We start from the raw sequence: 17,460 nt of genomic DNA on the forward strand, positions 1-17,460 counted from the left end.
AGGACAATCCCCCTAGTCGTATAAATGTTTTGCAACAAAATTGCAGCTTGGACTGAAAGTGTTGTAATTTGCGCATGAAAATGTATTTTCTCTCTGTCTACCTGAGCTAGTCCTGTTGTTAATTCTATTGCTGAGGTGATTGTTATGATATACATTTTAGTTATGCTTCTTGTTCTGGTAGAGGTTAGTTATTGCATGAGATAGTAGTAGTGATAATACAATTATAATAGCCGCTCTTATTCACTGGATGATTACATGTGTATAGTTACAACACAGGTAGCGCTGCGTATGAATTCGTCACTACAGTCATACATATAACTTGGCAAGACACAGTCACGATATAGAGCTAGCTCATCACGATTAATCAGATAAGACTAAGTTAGATTAGATACGTGTCAGTGGACGATAAACCAATGTACCAGTACACTACAGTATGGCTCATAAACATAAATAGTTTCACAAATAAATACAACGCAAACATAAAATGTCAACATCCAACTTTAACTGCACATCCGTCTAAAGATCATCGCCGACTTAAATAACATTTTTAATACCTTCAAGGCCATTTTCGCTTATTCTTGTTCAACTTTCCAATATAATTGATATACAAAAATGAAATTTCTTTTATAATCATAATTGGTGTCTGGTAAACGCATTCAAACATGAATCATTCAACAGCAAGCTCAGCTCATTAAAACATGAATATATTAAATAGTATAGTTTTTAGTCATAAACAACTGAATCGTGCCTTTATATCTTAATTGGTGTCAAAGAAATGCATCATTTTAAGCAAGAGTTCAGCGATGTCTTGAGACAGGAGTAAAATAATTGGCACGGGAAAGTTTTCAGAACCGAAGTCGGGTTAATCATATCGAATGGCAGCCAGGTGTCACTGTTTAGCTTCGGATCAAATTTGGCACACTCGGTCTTAATTTCTCAAATGAATGCTTTCACAGAAAATGGCAGAATAGCGCATCTATGTTTGATTAGAAGTAGCAACATAAATAGCATAACGATAATAACTCAAATGACTAGATTCTAAGTAACCGACCACTAAGGTGGCACTACATGTATTTTGATAACAAATAATATCCATATATAGTGACGAAAAAATGACAATGATAAGTAATAGCCATATAAAAAGTTTGAACCAAATGACCGTAATTATAGAATACTAAAAGTCTATAATGGCTATCAATATTTAATGTATCATAATATCTAATTCGATTGATTACACTATCACAGTTAATTCAGATCGTTGTGGAATCCAGTGCTCCCTTTTTCAATTGAATTTCGATTCTTCCTACCGACTAAAAACTGTCTCCTTCTAAGCAGTCACTTCTTTCTCCGCTTCTTCCGATTTCTCTGTCTCGGGTTCGGCAACTTTGGCGCTCTTGGCTGATGGTTCACCCTCCGCCTTTTCTTCCTCTTTTTCAACGTCCTTCTTTTCACCCTCTTCAGCTACGGGTTCCTCCTCTTTATCCTCGACCTTTTCGGCCTCAGGGGCCTCCTCTGTTTCTTTTTCTTCAGTTTCGTGGTGTCCGTTAGGAGCCGATTCCGCATCTTTAGCTTCTCCGTTTTCCTCAGCATGACCATTGGTGTGTTCCTCTTTATCATCATCTTTGGCCTCTCCGTTGGTCGCGGTCTCCTCCTGAGCAGCTGGGGGGTGTCCGTTAGTGTCCTCTTTGGCAACCCCGTTCGATTCTACTTCTGGGGTAGTTGAGGTCTTGCTGACTTTGGTCACGGTTTCGGCCTCCTCAGTTGCGGCCACGTTGGTCTGTGCGCATTCGGTAGAGCTAGACATGATAGTATTCAGTAGTTGTGATTGTTTGATTGTCAACTAAATTGGATGTTGGAAATTGTTCCTGATTTTGTCTGACTCTTCTACGAGACGTGAGAGTGTTATAAGGTTGTGATTGGAGAGATAGAGCGATAAATGCAGCTGGTTACTACTGATGACAGGCGTGCAAAGATGGATAATTGAGAATAATACCCAAACAGAAACTGAAATACAATTCTCAAAAATTACATCACATTTAAGTAACAAACGCAATTTCAAACACTTCGATCAGTGACTCAATAGACCCCTTCAAAGTCGTACAATTAAAACCAATATAACAACCTGAATCTTTGCTTTATAATATATTTATAACTGCAACAGACACAGAAGGCTAAACTATAAGAGGTACAAAAGGGGAGCAGGCAACCACTTCAAAACGTAGCTAGCGGTCGATTGATCTCGAGAGAATGTTTACAGTTTTGAACAGATTTAAAATCAAAGAATTTCTCGGTTGGGTTCGCTTGGGTAAAATCGACACCTGTGAAATCCGCTCGGCAAGGTTTGCTTAACAACGCATTAACACTCAGTAAATTTCACCACTCTAATTGCCCAAAACTGCCTGAATGTACCAGTAACTGTATTAAACTTACACGAGTAGTTCCAAATATCAAATTTAGAATTTCAGTAAAAATTGACTAAATTTTGCTAAATTAGGACGCGTACAAGATTGGGTTATGTAAGTGTTACACAATACTAGGTCTAGTGACCGGAATAAAAGCAAAAGTTGCAAAAGAAGCCAGCTGAATGCGTTTTAGCCGGAACCACAACTATGCAAGTCTGAACGACAGTATCTAAACCAAAACGGCGTGTATAAATGCAAATGCGTGTGTTTTAAATTCAGGCCTTGTAAGACGCAGCTGGCCGCCTTAAGTCGCTTGTTTTGATTGCAATCAAGACCACCACCGCCGCCACAATCACCACAAACAATATAGGCCACCTAATACAAGGTGCGCAAATTCACCACCACCGAAATTTAAATATATAACCAGCAGTTCATAAAGTGAGACTTTACTAAAACTACATGCAAAAAGCAACTAACTCGCATGTATACTGCCAGTTTGAAAGCTTTAAAAATGTCTAGCCTCTTAGTGAGCACGAAATGACGTCATCAAATTCACAATTCTTTCCCGAAATTTGATTGAAGTTTTACAATTTCAACGTAATTAGCAATATAACTTAAGCATAACAAGTATCAATGTAGGAAATAGACAAGTTGACAAGAAATGACGTTGAGGTTGTTCGATCATACGAACAAACAAAACTAACCAACGATTTGTTTCAGAGTAATACAGCTGAACTGAATTTGACCAGTAAACTAACAGCGGAGAATTAGCTTTAACGAATTCACAAGAGCTAAAACTTGATATACAAAATTGCTATCACCAACTTCGAGTAACCCGTATACGATACTGCTAAATCTGCCACGTCAAATAAATGAAATTGGCTCTTTCGACAAAAACTGGCAATTAATTTCATGCCAAATTGCTATCATTATTCTCAGCTAAAATAAAGAACAGTTGAACAGATGGGAAAAACTTCGGATCACAATTACAAGCAACCAAGTTACTTCGACCAGTTAAAACAGAAGGATAAGTCAAGGAAATCGTCTTATGCTAATGGCGGTAACTTCAACTCACATTGGGAATCATCACAGACTAACAGTTCTGCAATGTCATCATCATTCTACGGAGTCAATCACAACCGACCATCATCACCAAGCTCTCTCAGTGGCATGTTGGTATCGAATTTTGTCATCAATCACCGCCTAGCACATTAGTCACCGAGGTTACAAAATTGGTGACTAATTTCAATTTATGTTATTCCCTTCTTGTGAATGTTTTCGGTTGTTAATTGATAAATTTGTTGCAAAAATTGAGGTGACAAGTCAAGGTCACTTTCACTACAAATTTTATTTGGCGTGTATTACAAATTAAGTAAATAGAGGGAAATTTTGTATGGTATTTTGTATTGAAGAAACCTTTGATAATGACGAGCACACCATTGAGAAGTACTTATATCGTTACATAAATGGCATAACAATGGTGCTGTCAATGTTCAACATTTAAAACTAGTTCAAACAATTTTAACTCAAGGCCAATTATCAAAAAGTATAAAATTGATTACCTTTCCCCAAGCATCTTTAAATAAAGCATCTGAATTTCTAATAAAATCACATGGCGTGCTTAGCATGAAAAACAATTAAAATGTCGATCAATTAAAAAATCACAAAAAATGGGAACCAACCCATTCTAGTGAAAGTTTTCGAGAAAAAAATGAAAGCCTGAATGATTTATAGATATTTTTTCTTTCAAATAACTGTAATCCTTTGGTTATAATCTAATTTACTTGTTTCGAAAGCACTTGAGAAAAAAATTTCTTTCCTTAAAAAAGGAAAACCCAAAGTCATCTCTTCGAAGTACAAATCAAAAGCTTAAAAACAATCCTAAAAATAACTATGTTTCGGAGCCTCCAACTTTCAAAATAATTTCAATTTCAAGTTGCATCAATAATAAGGAGTTCAACAGAAATCAACTCCAGAATATTTTCACAGCGAAGTTTACTCGTCATTTCAATAGAGTATACAAGGTTGCATAGTTAAACATATTAGCGGTCAAAACAATAATTGGTCAATAAAAATTAATTACCTAAACATTACGTGGCAAAGGTCTGACTACGCCTAACAATCTATACTCCTTATCACTCTTTTCCGTTACATTTTCGGTTACATAACAATTTACCCAATTCCATTTTACCCAATGCCATTATACCCAACCTGCCACTTTACCCAATGCCATTTCACCCAATATCAACTTACCCAATGCTCCTTGATCTTTTCGTTCAATTATCCGATCATAATTTAGCAGTCGCTATTACAAGGATGTTTTAAAATGTTTATGTGGACAATATAATCCCATGTTCTGTTGTGATAGTTTCATATCAAATCACACAGGCATTCAATTATATAGTCAGCTAATCCCATGTTCTGTTGTGATAGTTTCATATCAAGTCCCACAGGCATTCAATTATAGTCGGCTAATCCCATGTTCTGTTGTGATAGTTTCATATCAAGACCCACAGGCATCTAATTATATAGTCGGCTAATGCCATGTTCGGTTGTGATAGTTTCATATCAAGTCCCACGGGACATTAAAATATATAGTCGGTTAATTAGTCGTTCTGATAATTTTTAACAATAAGGTAAATTGGGTAATTTGGCATTGGGCAAAATGGAATTGACCGCGGTCACTGTTGCCCGCGGTTAATAGCTGCGATTATTAACAAATTAGACTCAATTAGACCCAAAGACCCAAATTAAACTTCAATAGGAGGTTAAATGCAGAAAAGTTCCTCGCAATGCTAATCGAGGATTAAGAAAGGGGTCTCAAGTAATTCCCAATTAAGTTCGAGCAATAAGGTTTTAGGCTAACTGAAAGCCGAAAATGGTAGAAATGTGCTATGTTTATCCGTGACGTTCTATCACTTAGTTTCGCCCTTACCGTATCCATTTTTCATCATTAGTTATCAACTTTATCATTTTCCACGTAATTAAGGTATAAATATGGGCAGTATCGGCTGGAAAATTGATAAACCAGGGTATCAAAATTAATAAAAATTAAAAAAATTTTGACATTTGCAAGATCAAAAAGCCATACATAGCGAAGATTTTTGGCTTCAATTGGAATCATTGTCCATTCTTTTTTGGAAGTCGATAACTGACGAAAAATATTAATTTAGAAGATGATTATAAATTAGAAAATATTTTGATGCGTTAGTTTTTAAAACTAAAACAGAAAATTCTAACACCTTATGGTTCAAATCGACTAGTTACTTTTTTCATAATAAAATACGCGAAAGGGGCCAAAATAGTTCCAAAGATTTTGTATCTAAACTATCCGACGATGAGAAATTACGAGGAAATTTAGTCTTGGAATTTCGTCTAAATTTCTTCACTCAGAAAACGTGAGTGAGTTTCAACTATTTTTCAATTTCAATTAGAGACAGAAACTAATTCCCCTGAGTTGAAATACAGATCTAACCCAAGAAGAACTCGAAATAGTAGTTACAGCTTCACTTGAACAGAACACGTCTGATTATGACACTTCCAAAAGTTAACAAAAAGGTATTTCAATTTTCTTTTCAATTCTTTTTCTTAACAAAACTTTGTTATGTTTCAGCCTTCAATTGAGGAGCTACTGAATATGCCTTTTACGGGACTTTCTAATAAATTGACGTGATAAAAATGCATATACGATTCTAAACGTATGCGAAACGTGAAAAGGTCAGATTTGTGAAAAAAAAAGAAAACTTCAGGCCCCATTATTTTTCGAATAGCAAAAAATTGAGAAGGTCCCTCAAGGATGAATTCAACTTTTAAAGAGTTTTTCACTACTACCCTGTTTGTATCTCTGCAAAAGATACTGCTTGACAAATGTCTTCAAGAAAGCCAGGCTCGCTTAGAGTTCACAAACCCGATATAAATTTGGAGGGTTAGATCATAAGAGCAAAATAAGATACTCATCTGGATACGGTTGGAAATAATTGACCAGAGAAACTGAATCATTCGCGCTCAATTAGAGATAAACTTGATTACTCATGAATCTCTGAATCCAAGAACCCAAATGATCTACAATGATGATGTCGATAACTCCTAAATCATTGAATGGTGAAAGATAAGATCTCAGTAGAGTCGAATTACCTAAATTTCTATCAATTAATCCGTATCGAAAAGCGTAAACAATTTCTGACATCTATTATGCAGACTTAAGCTTTCAGAACTGACCCTTCAAGCATTACCCAAAGGCAGATCGACGGTGCTTGGGCGGTAGCAAAGGAATCCTGCAAGGCCAATCCGAAGTACGTAAGGAGGCAACTACATTGTTCACGTGCAGCCAGTGCACGGTGGAGTGGGGGAAGGAGCGCAGCACCCCAAAAGAGGAGTGGTTGGAAAACTGTACGACTGTTTGTGTCTTCCACATTCCATGATTTCCAGGCGGAGAGAGATTTATTGGTCAAGAAGGTATTTCCAGATCTGAAGGCCTGGTGCTTCGACCACAAAATACACTTTGTCGAGATTGACCTCAGGTTCGCAATTGGATACGGACGTTTCGACATGACCTTTTTTTCTTCGTTTTAATATAGGGGCACTTTCATTTAGACGAGCACTGCTTTCTTGAAAAGCAATGCTAGAATTTTGGCACTAACTATCTTTTGAAAAGAATATTGCTCAATTTTAATAATACCAACCCTTTGGAACGTGAACAACGTTCAATTTTTACCACGTGGATCAAGATGCACGGTGTTTTCAAGCTGACCCTTTTTCTATATTTGTAGTTGACCTATAAAATCGATGCCCATAAGTTGAGAACTGTTCCTAGATGGGGAGTCCCCCAAGGCTCGGACGCAGAGGTCGCTCTCAGAACGTGTCTAGGAGAGATTGAGAGATGCTACAGTGACAATGGACTGCCCTTCTTCCTCAATATGCAGTCTGAGAGAGTGGGATGGTTGCCTCTGGCATCCCAGGTTCCCAAATCAATAAGGTTCTCAACGATGAATTTTGTTTGCCTTACGTCATTTCATCAAACTATTGATAGCAACAAAGAACCAATAATATTGAATTAAGCATCCGGAAAGAAACTAAAAAAGGTGCGACACAGAACCCCCCCCCCCCGGGCATTTGCAACGCTTTTTAATTGTTTGAAGTTTGTGACGGTCCTTAAAATTTCGAATCAATTAAACTGATTTCAACATGTACATATTATCTGATAGAATATTCTAGATTGATGCAAGCTGTAACTAATATCTGCTTAGTAAATAGAGAGAGCTAATTTTGTAGTAGCAGAAAGTTAACTATTTTGAAACCTCAAATTTTGCTAATTTTGAGAGAATATACTTACTCAATAAAATATATAGAAGTTGTCGATCCATAGCATCAGAAGACTCAAACCGCTCAGCTGAAAACCTAAATAATCAAAACCCATTTGGAAAATTGTGCATGCACACACGCAAACAACTTGATTAGTACATTCATGCAGTAAATCTACTAACTACCTCGTGCAACAAGAAGGTTATAATTCAGCCACACCACAAAGTTTATTAAAGATCCTGATATTTCGGATTTCTTTCAGAGATTAGAATTTTTCTGAACAAAACTGGATATTTTCAAGTAAACAAATCGTTTGGTTTAGAGAAGAGTTTGATTGGGTGGATGGGTTGAGCATAACTGAGATGGAAGTGTTGCATGCAGCCATAAGATCACGCAACCCCAATGCATTCTTCCTCATCAGACATCCCTCATTCCTACAAACTGTGCCCACAGACAAACGAAGCCTTTATCAGGTAAAGACATAACAGCCTGCTGACGGTCATGGTGGGCAAGCCACACTAGCGTTTAACCTTAATTAACAAGTCAGAAGGGATAGGCTGTAAAAAAACAGCAATCCAAAAGAACAAAAATTTACCTTTACATCTTGAATTTGGCTATTTCCCAGCAATTGGTGTACCAAGAAATTTTGAGACCAAGATTTAAAAAAAACACCGACTCGCTATTCTGTGGACTAGCTCTCCACTCATCAAGTTTACTTAACTACAGGTGAAATAAATCGCATCAAAGGAGTCCAAATAATTGCTACAAACTTTGTTAGCCAGAACATTTTATCGATACAAAAGCACAGGCCCGCTACTTCACATATGATCACAAAAACCTCGTTCCCGTTTAAAATTTCAGGACTCTCTTCCAATTGCCAACTATAAAAGCATCAAGTTCCGGGAGGTCTTGGATTCAACTTTTGGACAGGACCAAAAGGTCACCTATTATGCAAGATACGAAGGGGAAGACGTCTTCGGACACCCTCAACTGACTGGTTACCAAGACCTAGTCACTCAGCAGGTTCTGGATTTCTTCAAAATGAGGATTATGGAACACTACCCCATGGGTGAGACTATAAGTTCTAACTCCGAATTAGTTCGGACATCCTCAAAAATACTGTCTCGGCCTTTGCTTGCAGTACAAGTTAGCAAAATCTTGCACAACTTCTCAAGTTTGTAAAATACTTGTCTTAAAATCTGATAACTTATGAGCACTGATTGAACGTCAAATTAATATGAAAAACAAATCCCAGTCATAGCGTAAACAAAATTACAACTATTGATCAGATTTTGTATAAAAACATTTTGGCTAATCGACACTTTCCCAAATCCCTTACTTTTTCTTGCAGGAGATGATGATAGCTCTGAAACAGCTTCCGAGTGGGAAAAGCTGACAGAAATGCACGAAACATTCATGACAAATGAAGCAACTGAGATCGGGAAACTTCCCGTGTGGGACAAACAAATTGCAGACCTCGTTCAATACGTAGGCGACGAGAACTCGGAAGTGCCTTATCTTCTGCAGGCTAAATCAGGGTCCGGGAAAAGCTCATGTCTATCATCGTTCATCATGAGAATCAGGAAGACATTCCCAGACGCAAAAGTGTTCTGTCACTTTGTAGGAGCAGTGCCCGGTTCCATTAACTACAAACAACTGGTATGAGCACTAACCAGCAATCTGGTATCCCTTGATTGGCAAAATCGTTTTTATGTTTAACCTTCCAAACTTAATACTTAAACCGACTAATGTCGGAAGAATTGCTCTCGAACGACAGGCGGGTAGAAAAAAAAATTGACCCCGCTGGGATACGAACCATTGACCTCCCGATCCATAATCAGATTTTCTGCCCACTGGGCTATGTGACACTTGCTATACATTTATGCTAAAACGAATTTATATTAGCAACAAGCTTTACTTCGGAGTGAGAGCAATACAGATCACTCAAAAATGAAGAACGAAAGCGTGAAAAAGTCACTTGAGAAGTCAAAGAATGTTCTAGAAGAAAAGCGCAAAATGGTCAAGCACAAAACTTGCATAAAAAAGACCAACACGTTTACAATAATTTTTTTTTCAATAAAAAAACATTTTTCCAAGATATGCTTGGTTGGGGAAATCATGGTTAAAATCATTTCTAAGTTCAGTCGATTCTCAGAAAGTTTTCTTGCGATCAGCCTTGTGCCAACAAATCACCATGGTGCCCACGCAATTGAGTATTTGCCTTTTATTTGTTCCCAGAAACCCTCACAATCGCGTCTTCAAAATTTCGTCATCATCAACCCACACAATCGGATTGAACGGAACAAATGAGCCTTGTCCCCACTCATTGGGTGACAAGCAAATTCGCGCACAGCAATAACTGGGCAACTAAAATTGGGAGAGCCAAGACTGTAAATTAACCATTGTGGGGCTGAGGGTGTTGTCGCAGGAATGAATCTCATAACAGGGGATCTCTGGCGATCAGCATTGTGGCTGAACCTCTCATTAAAGTCACTGAGACTCCTTGAGATAACCGATTGTAGGCAATTGATAAACCAGCTGGTTGAAAGTTTAGGTTATCGGCAAGCAAGTCTATACGTTTCAAAGTCTTTCGAACCAAATCTGAGAAGCCCCCGAAAGATTCAAACGCGAGTGGTACAAACTGGATACCTATTTCGGCACATTTTTGAGCATATTGTTCATATTTCCTATCTTCAGCATTTGTCAGAGCAAAACCACACCTCCTCGCCGCATCTGAAATTAGACTGGGCTGCAGTGGGGAAGTTATGGTTACGTCTAATGCAGATGGTTGTCCCGCTGACCAGCTGGGCAAGTATATGTCTCCTGGCCTTGAGTTATTATCTGGAATCAAATTTTTCTGTTGGCAGACGGGTGATAAGTTTGCGGTCGAGCAAGCAGCAAATATTCTATCCCTCACTCTATCGTGCCGTGATATCATATCCCCCGACCATGACAGCTTAAAGCGTGATCACCCAGCTTGTCCAGTCTGCCGTTTTGACAGTAAGGGCATTTTCGTTCCTCAATGTATAACGGAACACCAATCCGATACTTCAATGCGGCTCTGAATTCATTTGGCTGAAGGTGAAGGCCCAGATTAGGGATTGGAGGTGCGGAAAGCCAGGCACCAGATTGAGGCAACGTTAGTGAAAGCAAACGAGCTTTCTCCCGATTTGAAATCTGATTACCAAGAAGGTCAGAAAAAGCAGCATCGTCAAGTGCCTCCTGGATCTTGTGTTGTGTATATTGCCTAATTTCTAGATTCTGCAGTTCTTCTACTGTTTCTTTGAAAATTTGGTGTCTGTAATTTTCTCACCGGTTATTTGTTCAACTAAAGCGTCTGCCTGTGATACTGACCCAACAAACGCCGCTTTCAATTGGTCAACTGCTTGTCTAATACCAACTCCAGTTTTGTTTATTGGTAGACAAGCCTGCTTCCAAGCGCTATCATTATAACGGTGCCTAACATATTCTCAAATGTTGTTCTCTGAAGATTGTCAAAATCCTGCAAAATAACAGAGGATTCTTCAGATGGAGTGCTACATCGCAGGGAATATACCATCTTTGGGGCACCAAGACAGCTTCGAAGAATTCCAAGCGCGCAATGTGGGTCGTCTAGATACGCCAGGTTTTCGAGTAGTTTTTCTATTTTGTTGACTCTTTAAGATGCAGCAACAAAGCTGGGATTGCCGATGGCAGCGCCCAAGATCTCAAGTCCTTCTTTGCTATTTCTCTTTACTCTGTTGTCTATAGCGTTCAGATCAACGGGTGACCAAAGCTCACATTTTTCTATTCTGAGCTCAAAACCGCATCCTTCACCCAAATTTGTCAACAAATTCAAAGCTGTGCAAAGTTGTTGGTGAGTACCAGCAAGGATGCCATCATCCAAATGCCAATTATGCTGTACTAGATTTGGTATCTTTGTTTCAATTTCCTTAATGATTGGCCACAGAGCTAGTGAAAACAAAAGCGGCCCCAAAGGATCCCCTTGTTGAACTCCCGATTGGCTACTTAAGTATGTGTTGTTAAAATGCAAATGACTGTGTTGTGAGTAGCAAAAAGTCGCAAAAGGGTCAACATTAGGTAAGAATTTTGCGTCTGCTTCCAAAACCTTGCTTCTTTTTACCGAATTGAAGGCATTTTTGAAATCAATCTGCAATATTCCGGAATTTTTTGATTTTTGCAGTTTTTCAAAGGAAACTCTTGTTGCGTGTACTATCCCCTCAGCACCACCCTTGACTGCTACTCCCAATTGTTTTGTGTTAAATAGATCAGCAGCTTCTGAATTCGCTTCACGAGCTATGCATTTAGCAATAAGACGTCGAATGACTTCCCCAACAGCGATAGGACGAACCCCACCTTTAAATTTTTTCAATTCAGTTAGTGTTGCACTACATAGTATAGGAGCAACGAATTCAGGAAGCCGACCCCTGCTGGCTAAGTTGACGAATTTCGTTAAACTAGTGATTGCTCGCTTTGACTGATCAGGGGCACCACAGTTTACTGCATGCAGATGCTCGGGATACATTTTTGACGGCCCAGCTGCAGTAAATTTGGAGAACGACTCGATTTGGGAGAATACTGATGCCTCGTCAAATTGAAATGCGTTCGTGTTAGCATCTTGATCAAATTGGGGATCAAGTTGCTTGTCCTTAGGGTGGAGCTTTTTAAGTTCATTCAACGTTGCAGCATTGTCAGGTGCGACGCCGTCAGAAGACAGAACTTTCGCTGCCCTCCCAAACTGCCCCTGCAGGCAAAGAGATTTCGCGCGACTTGCTAAAGCGTCTATTGACTCATTGCTAATTTTATTTGACTGCTTCATTGAGGCCGCCTCATACCACAGTGCAGCATAATCACCTGATTTCCATCGCTCAAGTCTGCTCAACAACTGTTTCTCTTGCTGCTGCTTGTGTTTCTTACCGCCACGATTAGACGCGCGTAGAACACATTTGCTAATTGCAAAGAGCTTTTTCCAATTCTCTAACGATTGCGCGTGTGAAATGCAAGCATCGATAACGGATGTTAGTAATTCTGACCATCTCACCCGAAACTTTACAGGAATAAACCTTAGGGTAGGGATGTGCTTTTTGCTGATCGTTTCGAGGTCTGGAAGTTCATTTAGATTTGTCTGTTGCAGCTAGATTTGGTGAACTCGCGGATTGCACAATCTCGTCTATCCGCTTCGCTAAATCGCGTGGCATCTTTTTCACTTTAGACAGTAAAGGCGAAAATTGCGAGTAGGCCCATATTGATTTGGAGCACACCATCTCATCAAAGTTCGGTCCCCACTGGTCATATCTAATTTTAGTTTCTCCAAGATGATGTTCGATAACAGATATCTGGTACAGTTTATCTTTTTTGTCGGGGTAGAAAAGTGTTGTTTTGGGGGGCACTTGAAAGCGGTGTCATCAATTGTTAAATTATTCATTTGCTGAGTCAGTCCAGAAGATGAATTGCATTGTTTTGCCCCCTGACTAAGCTCTGTAGTTTCGTCAGTCTCAGCTAACAAAACCTTCTTGCTTTCTCTAGTTTTCATAACTGTTAACATTGAATGCGCAATTGCCTACCCAGTTTTTTTTTATCTCACCAGATAAAAAAAAACTATGAGCTTCGTTCAAGAGCAATTAATAAGTATTAAAAAAATAGGGAGGTGAGCGACATATAATAAATGTACAACTTTTGTTATTTTTTGACCTACAAAACCCATGCGCAATCTTACTCTTACCAAAATGACTCTCAATTAAGCATTAAATGGTTTTTTACAATCGTTTGATACGTCATAAACAACATCACTGTTTCCTTCTACAGGTGAAGCGCATTGCTCACTTTTTGGGCGAAGCAGTCGACGATACAGATGATTTCAACTTAATTGTACAGCAAGTATGTCGCAAATTATCATCCGAGAGAACCACGACGTTAGTCATAGTTATCGACGCGTACAATCAACTGACAGAACCTTCGACAACATGGCTACCCTACCCACTTTCGCCTTTCGTCAAGGTTGTCATCACAGCCAGGCCAGAAAGTGGGGTAACAGAACTTATTCAAAGGCAGTATCCCAAACCACTCCTGAGCAAAGACTTGATCCCTATGGATGAGCAGGGCAAGCGCGAGATGGTATCCACTATTTTGGGCAACTACAATAAGAAACTCGACCCTAGACAGATGGATCTTCTGCTCAAAAAGGAGTGCTCGTCGAGTTACTATTGGTGATCTAAATCCAAATTTCAACGCTTGTAACAAATCTCTTAACTGTGCCGCCAACACAAAAAATGTTTAGGTTATCGCTAGCATGCGAGGAGCTACGCATCTACGGTCACTTCTCTAAATTAACAGAGAAAATCGAAGAACTCCCTGATGATCTTGTGGATCTGCAGTGCGACATACTGAAGCGACTGGAGGAAGAGCAACCACAAGAGGAACTATTGGTTGCCACTCTATGCTTCCTGCTGGTCAGTCAAGCAGGTACAATTCACAAGACAATGCATATATTACAGCGAGACAGTGTGTATAGGTTGCGTCACTCTGCTCGAGAACTTCTGTCATTTATAGAGAACCACCACCAAGCGCCAAGTTTTAAATTGCCAAACGTTGCATTTTAATTTCTGGCTATGTATAACTACTAGCATTGTAACTTCATTGCATCATCAAACACTGCAGACGTTCGACATTTTCAAACTTGCACGTGCGTGCTTTCACTACTTTTCAAGTTTTAATTTCTAGGCGTTTCCTCTGCCAGTCAGCACTTTTATCGCGGTCTTTCCTTTAGGTTTACTTGAAATTGAACTGCTCGAGTTACTCGCCGAACCTCCAAATCTTCTGCCCAGAGCCCTGCGCGAAGGTCGCTACGCTGACAGATTGCCATACAAAGTATGGTCCGAAATCATGCGAGACTTGAGAAGCTTCGTTAAATCTATGGGCGATCCCAGCGAAGGTCGGTTGAAGATCTATCATGCAACATTTGGTAAGGCTGTTGAGCAGTTTTATTTTGAGCGCCTTGGATCCAGAGCAGCGAAAGAAAACTACGACTGGTTCCATAACAAGTTGGCTGACTACTTCAAATCCCACTCGACATTTGAGAGACGATTGGAAGAGTACCCATATCATTTAGCGGCCTTAAAAAGAACCGATGAGCTATGCAATTTCCTTTGTCAGTGGGACACCATCAACAGCTATTTGCAGCCAAGGTAAAACCATTAAGATAACAATTCTTTTTCGCTCCCCAAAACGTGTTTCATGGCAACCCATATACCGCAAAATGATTATCTGAAAACAATGACCTAAATTGTAAGCTGTAGCCCACGAAAAACCCATCATTCTTTCTAATTTTCAGGTTCTCAAAACATCTATCTCATTTGTGGAGTTATGTAGACCCAGACTACTCCACAATGTCGGAACTTTATCTCCAGAAAACAATGGATACAATAAAAAACGTAGATGAAGACAGCAGAATCTCAGCCATTGACTTGCTCAAACTTGCAACAATCTGCTATCAGAATGGTCGGTACAGTGATTGCAATGCAATCATTGCTGAAATTGAGAACGCCCAAAGCAGTATCGCAGAGCTGTTAATCCTGGATGATATACAGGCATTCAATGCCGAGATGAAATACACCTACGCAAAAAGCAAAGAGCGGTCCACACAAGTCAAGGTGCCTAGTTTCCACTTTACCAAGTCAAATATAGTTCTATCTGCTAACTTTATTTAATGAATTCTTATCCACAGGATGTATTTGCCCTCAACGAAGACAGCAAGGCTTTGGAAATGGTAGAATCTTGCTTGATGGACGCACTGGATGCTATGAACAGACTTGACTCTGGCCAACACAAAAAGAAAGCTGCGGAACTGGAAAACCGGATAGGCATGTTTCACATCACCAAAATGTTTGCTCTGGAAAACACGAATCACAAAATGGACGAACACGATGAAGCTAACTTCAGAGAGCGAGCCTTAGAATGGGTCACGAGAGCTCATGAGAGCTACAAAAAGCTGGAGGATCAATTAGGCAAGTATAAATCTGAGATTGTCTCCAAATTGTCTCCTTGCTTTGATTGTCTCCAAAAATCTTAATTGGAATAGCAACTGTAATCACCGGCTTTCGAAAGCAACAAAAGCATTCTACCAAATAAAACGAAGCATGACCGACAGCGCCTCATTAAAAAATAAATTGAATGCCTACACTGGCTATGTCGTGCCAATACTATCATACTGTTCTCAAGCTTGCCTCCCAAACAGACTGCAGAAGAAAATTGAAAAGCTGCAACAAACAGCCACTTCATGGATAAAAAGTGGAAGGAACTGCACCTACAAAGAAAGCAAATAGCACTTAAACTGTTGCCCCTAAGCTTGTATGTCGAAATGCACGATTTACTACTCCTACTATCATAACTTGACAATAAATTCGACATCAAAGTAAACCTCGAATATCAAGACTTTCAAAAGACTAGACAAAGCTAAAGAGGGGAATCAAAAATATCAAAAAATCGTCTAAGGAAGACTGATGAAAAAATTCCTTCACCGAGCCAAACTACTTTACAACATCTTTTCCAAAGTTCCTTCTAATTCAACACAACTATCGAGCAAAAAAAACTGAGTGACATCTATTGGAATTTCTTCAAAACAAAATACGACTTTAACAACAAATGCACATGGAGAATCTTATATAAATGTGGGATGTGCAACCCACGATCAAAAATCGGTTAGAAACAACAGGACACGAAAAGAAGAGTGCCTTCGGGCAACACTGGGAAGACCCTAAAGCCTGAACTACTAGTACTATTTCTAAATTTCAACAAAGAAATTTTCCATTAAAAGGCCAACTCCTAGACAAGGGGGCAAATTCATAGGAATCTATTTAGTCTCTTTATCTCTGAAACTTAATAAACAGTTCCAGACATAAATGAAATCCAGAGCAACACTGGTGGCCCTTTTCTGATGTAATTGTTATTGGTGCAAGTCTACTACATCACTTTCTTGAGAAGCAGCGGTGGGGGAACATCAAGGAACGGTTCCGTCTATCGGCGCAGGTGCTTGTTAAGTCGGGTTTCAACCTTCATTCCGACGCCAAATATAAGTTGAACATGTACAAAAAGCATTCGCAAAAATTCGCGCGTCTAAAAATATTATCTGGCACGACGTCATGAATAATTCATTGACCAACCCCAAACATGACCCCCGAAAACCTCTAAGTGCAGCGCAACTGATTTTTTAAATTGTGAAATTGGAAAAGGTAGTTGGAATTGTTTACAGTGTCCGGAGCGGTACAACCGACGTCTTTATGCGCAGAAGGAGACAGGTGTCCCAGTACTCCACATAATTACACATCTACTGTCAACAAGAAAAAGCGAAAATCCAGAAATCCTGAAGCAGCATAGACAGCTGCACGTCAACTCTTGCCTGTAAACCAAGACTCTGTTTTTTGTGGGGAAGTGGGGAAGTATGGTGGCAACATCGAAGCGATCATTAAGGAAAAGCAGATTCCCTCCCAAAAACAGCGACGAGAAAAACAGCAAAAGAAAGTGAGTGAGTGCAAAGCCAGTTCTATCGAGGTTGTTTATTTTTGTGAAGTCCTGGAAGTCAGTTGACTTGGATCGGATCAAAGCTCACTCTAACTTCGTAGTCCATGTCAAAAGTTCCCCAAAATTCTGCCAAGTTAGTTGAAAACAAAAGTAATGACATTAATAAGATTTGAATTTGAACCTGAACAGCAAAAACGGTAACAGAAAATTGATCAGTCACAAAAATTGTTTTTATGAAGCA

At 39.3% G+C, this 17,460-nt stretch overlaps 2 protein-coding genes across 2 annotated transcripts in view; both read left to right on the forward strand.

Annotated features, from left to right (window-relative positions):
• Positions 1 to 17,460, forward strand: part of LOC142345707 (uncharacterized) — a 577,332-nt gene that overhangs the window by 27,441 nt on the left and 532,431 nt on the right. The gene's annotated exons all lie outside the window — the stretch shown is intronic.
• LOC142345705 (telomerase protein component 1-like) overlaps positions 1 to 17,460 on the forward strand; it is a 43,784-nt gene that overhangs the window by 10,063 nt on the left and 16,261 nt on the right. Inside the window, exons 2-12 of the mRNA XM_075397954.1 lie at positions 3,123 to 3,574; positions 6,614 to 6,922; positions 7,216 to 7,377; positions 8,026 to 8,176; positions 8,565 to 8,772; positions 9,055 to 9,362; positions 13,509 to 13,909; positions 13,981 to 14,165; positions 14,470 to 14,887; positions 15,034 to 15,352; positions 15,427 to 15,706. Coding sequence (XP_075254069.1) covers positions 3,366 to 3,574; positions 6,614 to 6,922; positions 7,216 to 7,377; positions 8,026 to 8,176; positions 8,565 to 8,772; positions 9,055 to 9,362; positions 13,509 to 13,909; positions 13,981 to 14,165; positions 14,470 to 14,887; positions 15,034 to 15,352; positions 15,427 to 15,706 — 2,950 coding nt within the window. The 5' untranslated portion in view covers positions 3,123 to 3,365. The remainder of the gene's footprint in view (positions 1 to 3,122; positions 3,575 to 6,613; positions 6,923 to 7,215; positions 7,378 to 8,025; positions 8,177 to 8,564; positions 8,773 to 9,054; positions 9,363 to 13,508; positions 13,910 to 13,980; positions 14,166 to 14,469; positions 14,888 to 15,033; positions 15,353 to 15,426; positions 15,707 to 17,460) is intronic.

Source organism: Convolutriloba macropyga, chromosome 9 (genome assembly GCF_964194025.1).
Source record: "Convolutriloba macropyga chromosome 9, txConMacr16.3, whole genome shotgun sequence".
Taxonomy (NCBI): domain Eukaryota; kingdom Metazoa; phylum Xenacoelomorpha; order Acoela; family Convolutidae; genus Convolutriloba; species Convolutriloba macropyga.